The sequence below is a fragment of the Hemitrygon akajei genome, chromosome 4 (assembly GCF_048418815.1).
Source record: "Hemitrygon akajei chromosome 4, sHemAka1.3, whole genome shotgun sequence".
Lineage (NCBI taxonomy): Eukaryota > Metazoa > Chordata > Chondrichthyes > Myliobatiformes > Dasyatidae > Hemitrygon > Hemitrygon akajei.
In genome coordinates, this window is record NC_133127.1 from 3569268 (window position 1) to 3581383 (window position 12116).

The 12116-nt window shown below is 46.1% G+C and overlaps 1 protein-coding gene across 6 annotated transcripts in view; it reads left to right on the forward strand.

Moving 5' to 3' along the window:
* Positions 1 to 1945: 1945 nt before the first annotated feature.
* Positions 1946 to 12116, forward strand: part of wdr54 (WD repeat domain 54) — a 48881-nt gene continuing 38710 nt past the window's right edge. For 2 of the 6 annotated variants that reach the window (XR_012098566.1, XM_073042005.1), the window contains exons 1-3: positions 1946 to 2022; positions 3023 to 3243; positions 8171 to 8396. Coding sequence is in view for 5 of the 6 variants with exons in the window: in XM_073042005.1 (XP_072898106.1) it covers positions 8172 to 8396 (225 nt within the window). In the remaining variant the exon portion in view is untranslated. Of the gene's footprint in view, positions 2023 to 2146; positions 2423 to 3022; positions 3244 to 8170; positions 8397 to 12116 lie in introns of those variants that run through there. The other 4 variants (XM_073042000.1, XM_073042002.1, XM_073042003.1 and 1 more) reach the window with 4 other exon arrangements.

Genomic DNA, 12116 nt, shown 5'->3' on the forward strand with positions numbered 1-12116 from the left:
GAGGTGTGGGGTACACTCACAGTGCTATCAGTGAGGGAGCTCCAGTATTCTGACTCAGTGATGATGGAACAGTGTGGTATGTCCAAGCTGGGGTGGCGTGCGGCTAGGAGGAAGGAGAACACATGCAAGAGGCAGAAATTCAGGGATCTCCTCACACCGATGGGGGAAACTGAGGGATCCAATATTCTGGTGGGCTACGAGATCTCCTCTCCCTGAGACCGATGGATCTCCTCACTCTTGGGGGAGAGACCGAGGGATCTCTTCACACTTGGGGGAGAGATTGAGGGATCTCCTCACTCTTGGGGGAGAGGACCGAGGGATCTCTTCACTCTTGGGGGAGAGACCGAGCGATCTCCTCACTCTTGGGGGAGAGACCGAGGGATCTCTTCACTCTTGGGGGAGAGATTGAGGGATCTCCTCACTCTTGGGGGAGAGACCGAGGGATCTCTTCACACTTGGGGGAGAGTGAGATTTTCCCTGCTCTGGTAGAGTCTGAGGGATCTCCTCACTCTTGGGGGAGAGACCGAGGGATCTCTTCACTCTTGGGGGACGGATTGAGGGATCTCTTCACTCTTGGGGGAGAGATTGAGGGGGCTCCTCACTCTTGGGGGAGAGACCGACGGATCTCTTCACTCTTGGGGGACAGATTGAGGGGGCTCCTCACTCTTGGGGGAGAGATTGAGGGGGCTCCTCACTCTTGGGGGAGAGACCGAGGGATCTCCTCACTCTTGGGGGAGAGATTGAGGGGGCTCCTCACTCTTGGGGGACAGATTGAGGGGGCTCCTCACTCTTGGGGGAGAGATTGAGGGGGACTCCTCACTCTTGGGGGAGAGACCGAGGGATCTCTTCACTCTTGGGGGACAGATTGAGGGGGCTCCTCACTCTTGGGGGAGAGACCGAGGGATCTCTTCACTCTTGGGGGACAGATTGAGGAGGCTCCTCACTCTTGGGGGAGAGATTGAGGGATCTCCTCACTCTTGGGGAGAGACTGAGGGATCTCTTCACTCTTGGGGGAGAGATTGAGGGATCTCTTCACTCTTGGGGGAGAGATTGAGGGGGCTCCTCACTCTTGGGGGACAGATTGAGGGGGCTCCTCACTCTTGGGGGAGAGATTGAGGGGGTGATGCACCATCAATAACTCACGCCGAGACTTAGGAAGTGAGATATCGGCTTTTATTGACTGAAGAACAATTACATCCTGGGAAAATGAGGGAGAGCAGCAGGCCACAGTCGCCTTTATACAGGGGTCTGTGGGAGGAGCCACAGGGGCAGTCAGCAGGGGTCTGTGGGAGGAGTCACAGGAGCAGTCAGCAGGGGGTCTGTGGGAGGAGCCACAGGTGCAGTCAGCGGGGGTCTGTGGGAGGAGCCACAGGAGCAGTCAGCAGGGTCTTGGGAGGAGCCACAGGAGCAGTCAGACAGGTATATCTAGTTCACCACAGGGGCACTCCTCACTCTTGGGGGAGAGATTGAGGGATCTCCTCACTCTTGGTGGAGAGACTGAGGGATCTCTTCACTCTTGGGGGAGAGATTGAGGGATCTCTTCACTCTTGGGGGAGAGACCGAGGGATCTCTTCACTCTTGGGGGAGAGATTGAGGGGGCTCCTCACTCTTGGGGGACAGATTGAGGGGGCTCCTCACTCTTGGGGGAGAGATTGAGGGGGACTCCTCACTCTTGGGGGAGAGATTGAGGGGGACTCCTCGCGAAGGGTAAGGGAAAGAGATAGACCGCGGGAAACCCTCAATCCGGTGGAAACCCCCTTTTCTCGGGAGGGTAAAACTCAGGGATCTCCTCACTCTGATGGAATTAGGGGGTGGCGGCACAGATCTCCCCCTCTCCTTCCCCGCCCGCCCACCTCGCTCGTCGGCCTCCCGTCCTCTCTCACCCGGGGCTCGGTGCTCGGCTCAGGACCGCGTCCCCCCGCCGTCTCTGGGCAACAGGCTCCGCCCGAGCCCGATGACGTCAGCACGCTCGTCTGACGTCGGACGAACGTTCTGGAGGCGGTGTCGGTCACCATGGAGGCGGTGAGTGAGGCCTCGGTAGTTTAGGTTTAGGACGCGCCGGAGTGGGGTGGAATTGGAGAGCGATTCTGAGAACTGTGTTAAAGGGCAGTGAGATGGACGGATTGCAGGGGCATGAGTTTGTGTGAGGAGTGCTGGGAAGAGGGTTGGGGCATGGTGGTAGGCGTAGGGAGGGAGGTGCGTGGTTTGGAGGGATGATGGACTGAGGGAGTAGAGGGGGAGATGGTTAACCAGACCGCAGGAAATCTGTTCTCCAGGACGTGGTGGTGGGGCAGTTAGCAAGCCAGTAGTGAGCCCGAGGCTCCTGGAGAATCAAACATTCACCTTGCTCAGCCTTGTTCGATTCTGTTCTGTTTTGGTTTTTTGATCAGATATTGAACAAACCTGGCTCCATGTCATCCAGGTAACCTGGTCTCTGGACAACCATAGACATCTACCTCCCCATGAGCCTCTACATTCAGCGCACCATTCTACCCAAGTCCAGCCATCTTCAATGGGATCCTACCACCAAATGTATCTTTACCTTCCCTCCCCCCACTACCTGCTTTCCACAGGAAATCTCTGTGGCTGCTTTGTCCATCTGTCCTCTGGTTCCTCTCCTCCTTTCCTATCTCCCATGGTCCATTCTCCTCTCCTATCAGATTCATTCTTATTCAACCCTGCTGCTTTTCCACCAATCACCTCCCAGCTTCGTACTTCATCCCTGACTCCCCCAGCCACCTATGTTCCTCTCACCTGGTCACACCTCTCACTTGCCAGCTTGTATGCCTTCCACCTCCCTAATTTCTTATTCCGGCATCTTCCCTATTCATTTGCAGGCCCGATGAAGGCTCTTGGCTTGAAGCATTGACTGCTTATTCATTTCCACGCTGCCGGACTTGCTGAATGCCCCCAACTCTTTGTGTGTGATATTATGTCTGCTCCCACCACCCATTCTGCTCTCTGCAGCACAAACATGTTTTCTTACCTTCACATTCTAAATATTCTCTCTGTTTCTCCACAGGTGTGACTGCACTTGCTGAAGGTCACCAGTACTTACAGGTGTTGTATCACATTTGACATATATTTCGTGACCCTAAGCAGCAGAACACATGAAGTATGTTTAACCTGATGTGTGGCTTGGTCTGTCCACGGATGCTGCATAATTGGCTAGGTTCTTCCAGCATTTTCTGCTTCTGTTTCAGATTTCAGACTCTACAGTAATATTCGTTTGCCTGTACCGAGGTAACTGGTTTGTTATGTTTTTCATTTTATTTATAGCTACAGGGTGGAGCAGGTCCTTCTGGTCCACTGGGGGGGAGGGGGGGGGGAGGTGTGTGTGTGTCTGTGTGGTTGGGTGTGTATATAACAACACAACAAAGGTTTAAGATCAGAGTTTTTCTTGTAGATGAGCTGCCAACCATGACTGATATACCCCATCAGCCCAAAGCGACTGGTTTTAAGGTGTCAGTAACCCACCTTTGCCCTTCTCCTATCACTAGAAATGGTTCTGTCAGCACACTAGCTAAATCACACTTGAAAACCAAGATCAGGACTTGGTTGTCAGTGGCTATTTGAGACACACAGCATTGGGAGCATTTAATAGATAGTGGGAGCTTAACCCCACTACCCCTCTCCCTCCTCTCTCCCGGGCTATAACAACCTTGAGGAACCATAAGAACTGCAGTTAGAGATGGACGAATAAGGTGTAAGGGCCATGACAAGGTAGAGTGAGAGATCAAGAGTTCATTTTCAGCTTGTAAATGGTTCAAGAATCGGGTAACAGCTGGATCGAAACTATCCCTGAGCCTGGTGGTCCATGCTGGCTGATTTCCCAATGCAGTGGGTAGTATGGGCAGTCTCTGTGGATGGGAGGTTGGTCTACAAGATGGACGTGGCTTTGTTCACAACTCTGCAGTTTCTTGGACAGAGCAGTTGTCATACCAAGTCAGGATAGGATTCTTTCTATGCTGCATCTGTTACGAACAAAATTGATGAGAAGCATTGAGGATGTGCTGGATTTTCTTTGCCTTCCAAGCAAGTAAAGGCATTATTATGCTTTCTTTGCTATAATGTAATCTGTTTTTGAGATGATTCAAAGCTGAGCGGTGCTGTAAGCTGATGGGGGATGCTGAGAGTATTTTGAAGGATACAGGGTAACTGAATGGGCAAAGACTCTGGTGTGAGGATGTCCATTTTAGTCGAATGTGAACGACATTTTTTAAAAGGCGAGATTGATCTGTGCTAGTATTTACAGAGAGCCAAATTTCCTTTAAATCATTGACAAACATTGACATTCCTTTAAATCATTGACATCTAAATCATTGACAAACGGGTTCTGCAGGATATTAGAAAGGACGTTGGGACAAAAATTTGTATTGCAAGAGGGTTTGAGTAAAAAGTAGGGGTATCTTAATCCAATCACACAGACCAAATGTGAACGTTGCGTACAGGGTTATTCTTACTGCCAGAAGGGTAAAAATAAAAGCTGGAATGCTGGGAAGTCACCAGAATTGATTCCTGAGATGGCAAGGTTACTATTTGAGGAGAAAGTATCTATATGGTGTTGAACTTAGAAGAATAAGAGATTCAAGATTCTTTAATGTCATTTCCTATACACAAGTAAAGGAGAAGAAAGTAATTGTTACTCCACATATGATGCAGCACCAATAAACATTAAAGATAAAGAACACAATAATAATAAAAATACAATAAATATAGATACATAAGATAGCTTATACAGTATACTTAGATTGTATTTCCATGAAGTGCTGCTAGGCATGAGGTGACAGTAACAGGAAATTATAAAGTAGTGGTGGTTGGATGGGTTAGTGGCTGGAGGTGCTGATCAGCTTACTGCTTGAAGTGCCCATGAAATATACAAAATAATGTGTGACAGGGTAGCTGGGGAGCCTAATGTTAGAAAGTTTTTGACAAGAGCAGGCCATTCGGCCCAACAAAGCTTGCCAAATTCCTATTCACATGGTGTGTTGAAATAACTATTGAGTTTATATTTGAAAACCTCTAAGGTACTACTCTTAACTACACAACTAGGTAGCTTGTTCCATGTGGCCACAACCCGCTCTGTATAGAAATGCTTCCTGATGTTGGTCTGAAATCTCCCTTTAACCAGTCTCCATTTATGGCCCTGTGTCCTTGATGATGAAGTAGCAGCTGGTATCCACCTTATTTGTACCTTTCTATAATGTCTTCTCTCATTCTACACCTACTTAGGCTAAAAAGATTTAATTCTTTCAGTCTTTCTTCATAGCTCTTGCCCTGCAGACCTAAAATGAGTCTCATTGACCTTCTCTGAATTCCCTCCAGTGCCTCCTGGAGGAATTTAAGGTGGGGGGTTATATGGGAGGGAGGGCTTAAGGGTCGGCACAACATTGTGGGCCAAAGGGCCTATACAGTGCTGTATTGTTCTATGTTCACATCTCTCACAAAATATAAAAGACCAAAATTGTACACAGTACTCAAGTTGTGGCCTCACAAGCACATTATATAGCTTAAGGAGAATGTCTCTGGACTTGAACTCTACTGAGCACATTATATAGGCCTTCCTGATTGCTTCTGTGCATTGTGTAGATGTTGATAGTGATGAGTCTACCAGGTCACCCAAATCCTTCTTATTAGCTGCAATTTCTAACTCAAGACCCCTCGCCACTGTATATTTATATCTAATATTTCTACTTCCTATATGTAATATTGTATATTTACTTGCATTAAATTTCATCTGTCATTTATCTGCCATATCTGAATTTTGTTTAGATCTAACTGTATTGATTCTACCGCCTGGTTGTTGTTAGCCCGCCCCCCCCTAATTTTATGTTATCTGCAAACTTAACTAGTTTATTCATTATGTGTTTATCCAAATCATTAATGTAAATTAAAAACAGAAGCGACCCAAAACTGATCCCTGCAGAACCCCACTTTTAACATCTTCAAGGCGTGAAAATGATCCTCTCATCATAACTCGTTATTTTCCGTTTTTGAGCCAATTCTCCTCACATTTGCACACCTTACCCTGAATCCCAACCTCCTGTAATTTGATTATTAACTTCTTGTGGGGTACCTTGTCAAAAGCCTTTTGAAAGTTCAAGTAAATTATATCAACTGCTCTATTGTTCTAAATTTTAGTTGCCTCATCATAGAAACCCAGCATATTAGTAAAAACATGATTTCCTCTTTCTGAACCCATGCTGGCTTTCTGCTAACATGCCTGTTCTTATCAGCTGCTTTTTCATCTCAATCTGTATGAATGTTTCCATTATCTTATCTATGATACACATTAAGCTTACTGGTCTATAGTTACCAGGGTCAGTGCGGTCACCCTTCTTATACCTGGGCAACATTACCACATTTCCAGTCCTTAGTGATTTCACCAGTCTTCACTGACTTTTGAAAAATAAATGTTAGGGGTTTGTATATATAATCACAGACTTCTTTAAGTACCCTTCGATGTATGTTGTCTGGCACTGGAGATTCAATAATTTACAGCTTTTTCAGTGGAAACAGGATCTCACTTTCTAATACTGTATACCTAAGTCACTTAAAGCAACCTTATTTTTCTCTGTCGTTAGTGACATATTGCTAACATCTTCGCAGGTGACCAGCAAAATATGAGTTAAGAGTATCCACTATGTCCTGTGTCCTCTGCATAACCTATCACCCCACTATTATTCCTAATACACTTAACTTCCTCACATTTCTTTTACTACTAAAGTATTGAAGAAAATCTCAGGTCGCTTTTTAAATTCCCTTGCTGATCTCAGAGGCCGACTTTCATGTGCTTGCGCAGTTGTGCCCCGTTCAAACCTCGCCTCTACCTGTTCTCGCCGAAGCCTGATTGAGCCAAAGCCGTCCCACTCTGCCTCAGTCCACTCCGATGATGGCCACTGTATATGGCTGTCTTTTTTTTCTTTTATCTTTGGGATTAAGAAAATTTTTTGGAATATTGAATGTTAAATGTTGATTTAATTGTAGATTTCAGTTCAAGAAAATTGATAGAAGAATTCTGGTGAATGGCAAGTGTAAGGGAATTTTCCCATAATGTTGAGCCAGTCTAGGTTATACATGCTACAAAATGATGTTAGCTTAATTGATATTGAAACATGTGATACATACTTGTGGAACATAGAACAGTGTAGCACAGGAACAGGACCTTCAGCACACAGCGTTGGGCCAAACCAATTAGATTAGTAATCAAATGGCATTTCCTTTGAAATTACCCCCTCTCATTTCAAATGCTTGCTCTCTGGTATTAGACATTTCAATCCTGGGAAAAGGTATTGTTTGTCTACTCTATGTATGCCTCCCATAATTTTATAAACCCCTCTCAGATCTCCCCTCAGTCTCCACTGCTCCAGAGAAAATAACCCAAGTTTGTCTAACCACTTGTTATAGCATATTAATCCCTCTAATCCAGGTAGCCTCTTCTGCACCCTCTCCAAAGTCTTGGCATCCTTCCTATGAAGAGGTGAGCAGAACTGTATGAAATACATAAGATGTGGCCCAAAGACCTTTATAAAGCTGCAACATAATTTCCTGACTTTTGAACTCAATGCCTTGACTAAAAAGCAAACATGTTTCTTAACCATCCTATCAACCTGTGTAGCCATTTTCAGGGAGCTTGGAAGATAGAGCCCAAGATCCCACTGCTCATCAACACTATTAAGGGTTTTGCCCATAACAATGTACTGTCTCTTTACATTTGACCTACCAAGGTGCAACACTTCACATTTGGCCAGTTAAACTCCATCTTCCAATTCCCTGCCCATATCTGCAAATCATCTGTATCATACTTTTGACAGAAGATGTGGTTAACTCCACAGAAACTACTTGACTTGCTGAGTATATTCAACATTTTCTTTTGTTTCCAGTATCTGCATGGCTTTTGATTTTCTTGTCTTGGGGAAGGCTGAGCACAGACGAGTTGAGATCTCAGACTCTGGGTGTTGGATACCCTCCTTGTGTGTCCCTGTCTATTGAGATGACTGTAAGAGCAGTCAGGGTTTATCATGAAGAAATGAGGGAAGAAAAGTGCCAACATTAGACCAGTTAGTAGTGAATATGTGTGGAGGAGGTGCTGGATAGCCCACACTTCTGCCATTGACATAGCATACCCATAACTTCCTAACCCAAGGAGAATTCTTTTTTGTTGTTGTAGGATGTACAAGAAGGAGAAAGGTATACAGATTAAGAGCAGTGCATCTGCCCTTTATAACAACCTCAGCGTGCTGCCCATCACACACAAGAATCTCACCTACTTTGCAGTGATCCACGGTGGCCTGGTAAACATGGTGAGCGCCTCTGCTGATGGCCTGAACTTCTCTCACAGGCAGCTGCAGTCCAAGGAGGGAGGCATGGGACATGGCACCTCCTTAATCATGCAGGTAGGGGTGCACTGGTTAACCTGCTTGTACGATGGGCTGGGTGGTCAGTACCCTCCATGGGAAATTGGGCAGATCTAGGCTGAGCTCTGGAGGCCTATGGCCTCTTCTTTAAGACCACAAGATATAGGAGCAAAAGTTGGCTATTTGGCCGATCGAGTCTGCTCTGCCATTCAATCATGGGCTGATCCAATTATTCCAGCCATCCCCACTTCCCTGCTTTCACCCCATACCCTTTGATGCCCTAGCTAATCAAGAACCTATCTCTCTCTCTGTCTTAAATACACCCAATCACTTGGCCTCCATAGCTGCTCATTGCAACAAATTCCACAGATTTACTACCCTCTGACTAAAGTAATTTCTCCACATCTCAGTTCTAAAAGGGCGTCCTTCAATTCTGAAATCGTGACTTCTTGTCCTAGAATCCCCTACCATGGGAAATAACTTCACCATATCTAATCTCTTCAGGCCTTTTAACATTCGGAATGTTTCTGAGATTTCCCCTCATTCTCCTGAACTCCAGCGAATGCGGCCCGAGAGCTGCCAGACATTCCTCAGATAGTAACCCTTTCATTCCTGGAATCATTCTTGTGAATCTTCTCTGAATCCTCTCCAATGTCAGTATATCCTTTCTTAAATAAGGAGCCCAAAACTGCACACAATATTCCAAGTATGGTCTCACGAGTGCCTTATAGAGCCTCAATATCACATCCCTGCTCTTATATTCTATATCTCTAGAAATAAATGCCAACATTGCATTTGCCTTCTTCACAACCGACTCAACCTGGAAGTTAACCTTTAGAGTATCTTGCACAAGGACTCCCAAGTCCCTTTGCATCTCTGCATTCTGAATTCTCTCCCCATCTAAATAATAGTCTACCCATTTATTTCTTCCACCAAAGTGCATGACCACACACTTTCCAGCATTGTATTTCATTTGCCACTTCTTTGCCCATTCCCCAAAATTATCCAAGTCTCTGTGCAGGCTCTCTGTTTCTTCAACACAACCCGCTCCTCCACCTATCTTTGTATGATCGGTAAATTTAGCCACAAATCCATTAATACTGTAGTCCAAATCATTGGAGTACATCATAAAAACTATCAGTCCCAACACCGACCCCTGTGGAACTCCACTGGTAACTTGCAGCCAGCCAGAATAGGATCCCTTTATTCCCACTTTCTGTTTTCTGCCTACTAGCCACTAACTTCCCTGTAATTCTATGGGCTCTTATCTTGCTAAGCAGCCTCATATGCAGCACTTTGTCAAAGGCCTTTGCATTTCCTTTGTCTACCTTGTTTGTAATTTCCTCAAAGAATTCTTCTTCAGTTGTCCATCGGAATCCAATGACAATGTCCACTCCTTTAATGGTGAGATCTTTGATGACTATGCAGTCCTATCCTGGACCCACAAGTTCTATTGCAGGTGGGACATGTATATGTGGTAGTGGTGGTAGTGATGGCAACCATGGCTGCATTTCTCCTGGCTCTCTTCTGCTGTCTTCTGGTTGTTCTTTCCATCTCCAGAGTACAAACCCCGTCCCTACACAGCTGTTGCCAAGTGTTATGGTCAGCAGCAACATCCTCCAGGTCCTCAGGTCTGATCTTGCACTTCCTTAAAGCATTCTTCATCTTATCCTTATAGCGCTTCCTCGGCCCTCCAGCTGAGCGTCGACCTTGATGTAGCTGGCTGTATAACACTCTGCGGGGTAGCCAACATGGGGGCATCATTATCACGTGCCCCAGCCACTGCAGCTGATGCTGGGTGATCAGGGCCTCAATACTTCTGCAGTTGGTCTTTACAAGCATTTCAGTGTGAGGCACCCGCTCACGACAAGTAATTCCCAGGATGCGCTGAAGGCAGCTTATGTGGAAGCGCTCCAAGGACTTGATGTGACGGCTGTAGGTTACCCAAGCTTCACAGCCATAAAGGAGGGTGGTGACACAGACCACTTGGTATCGGCGACCTTTGTGGAGGGACGAAGGCTCCTGTTCTGAAAGACTCTACACCGAAGCCTTCCAAAGGCAGCTGATGCCTGTTTAATGTGGCTCTGGATGTTGTCGTCAATGTCGCTATCCTCAGAGAGAATGCTCCCCAGATATGTGAAAGATGGCACTACTGACAGCTTTTCATCACCAACAGTGAAGGCCGGTAGGGTGGGTGGGACACTGATACTCCATTGGCAACCCACTTGTTGGTATTGACAGTCAGCCCTGTATGCTCTCACTGCCACAGCAAGGACAGACTGAAGATCCTCCGGAGTACGGGCCACAAGAGCACAGTCATCTGCATACTGCAACTCCAGGACCCGTTCTCTACGGAGTTTGGTGGTTGCGTGGAGCTTCCTGATGTTAAAGAGGTGCCATCTAATCTGACATCCACTGCCACACCGCTGCTGTCTTCAGTCTCGTTGTGGAGAAGCTTGGTAACACACAGGAGGAAGATGTTAAAGAGCACTGGCGTTAGCACACACCCCTGCCTCACTCACCCCTGTGCATACAAGGAAGGGCTCGGTCATCCCATCATGGAACTGGCTGAGAATGTTAACAAATTTATTTGGACAGCCTAACCTGAGCTCTCTTTGCACAGTGTCGAATGCTTTGGAGAGGTCGACAAAGGACATAAACAGGTCCTGATGTTGCTCCCGGCACTTTTCCTGAAGCTGCCGGGCTGTGAAGGTCATGTCGATCGTGCTCCTGTTCTTCCTAAACCCACACTGTGATTCAGGCAGCATTGACTCGACGATGTTGCTGATGAGCCTCTGAAGCATCACCTTAGCCAGGACCTTTCCAGCAACAGAAAGGAGTGATATGCCCCTACTATTGCCGCAGATGGCCTTGTCACCCTTGTTCTTATAAATGACAACGATGTTTGCATTTCTCCATTGCTGTGGGATATTCTCATCAGTCCAGGTAGAGGCTGCACATAACACACATACCCTCCGTTCTTCAGTAGGTTTGTCAGGCAGGATTTTCCTTTCAGGAAACCATGCTGGCTTTGGCCTATCTTGTCATGTGCCTCCAGGTACTCCATAATCTCATCCCTAACAATTGATTCCAACAACTTCCCAACCACTGGTGCCAGTCTAGCAGGTCTATAGTTTCCTTTCTTCTGCCTCCCATCCTTCTCATAGTGGAGTAACTTTTGCAATTTTCTAGTTATCCAGTATAATGCCGGAATCTATCGATTCTTGAAAGATCATTGTTAATGCCTCTGCAATCTCTCCATCTACTTCCTTCAGAACCCGAGGGTGCATTCCATCAAGTCCAGGAGATTTATCCACCCTCAGACCATTAAGCTTCCTGAGCACCTTCTCAGTCTTAATTTTCACTGCACAAACTTCACTTCCTTGACACTCTTGAATGTCTGGTATACTGCAGATGTCTTCGGCTGTGAAGACTGATGCAAAATACGCATTCAGTTCCTCTGCCATCTCAGCATCTCTCATTTCAATATCTCCAACGTCATTTTGTATTGGCTGTATGTCTACCCTCGACTCTCTTTTACCCTTATATACTGGAAAAACTTATATACTTATACTTTATATACACTTTATACATACTTTATATACCTTATATACTGGAAAAACTTTTTAGTATTTTCTTTGATATTAGTCACCAGTTTCCTTTCATAATTCATCTTTTAGTTTCCTTCTGCAAGTTTTTAAAAGCTTCCCAATCCTCTATCTTCCAACTAGCTCTGGCTTCCTTGTATGCTCTCAACCT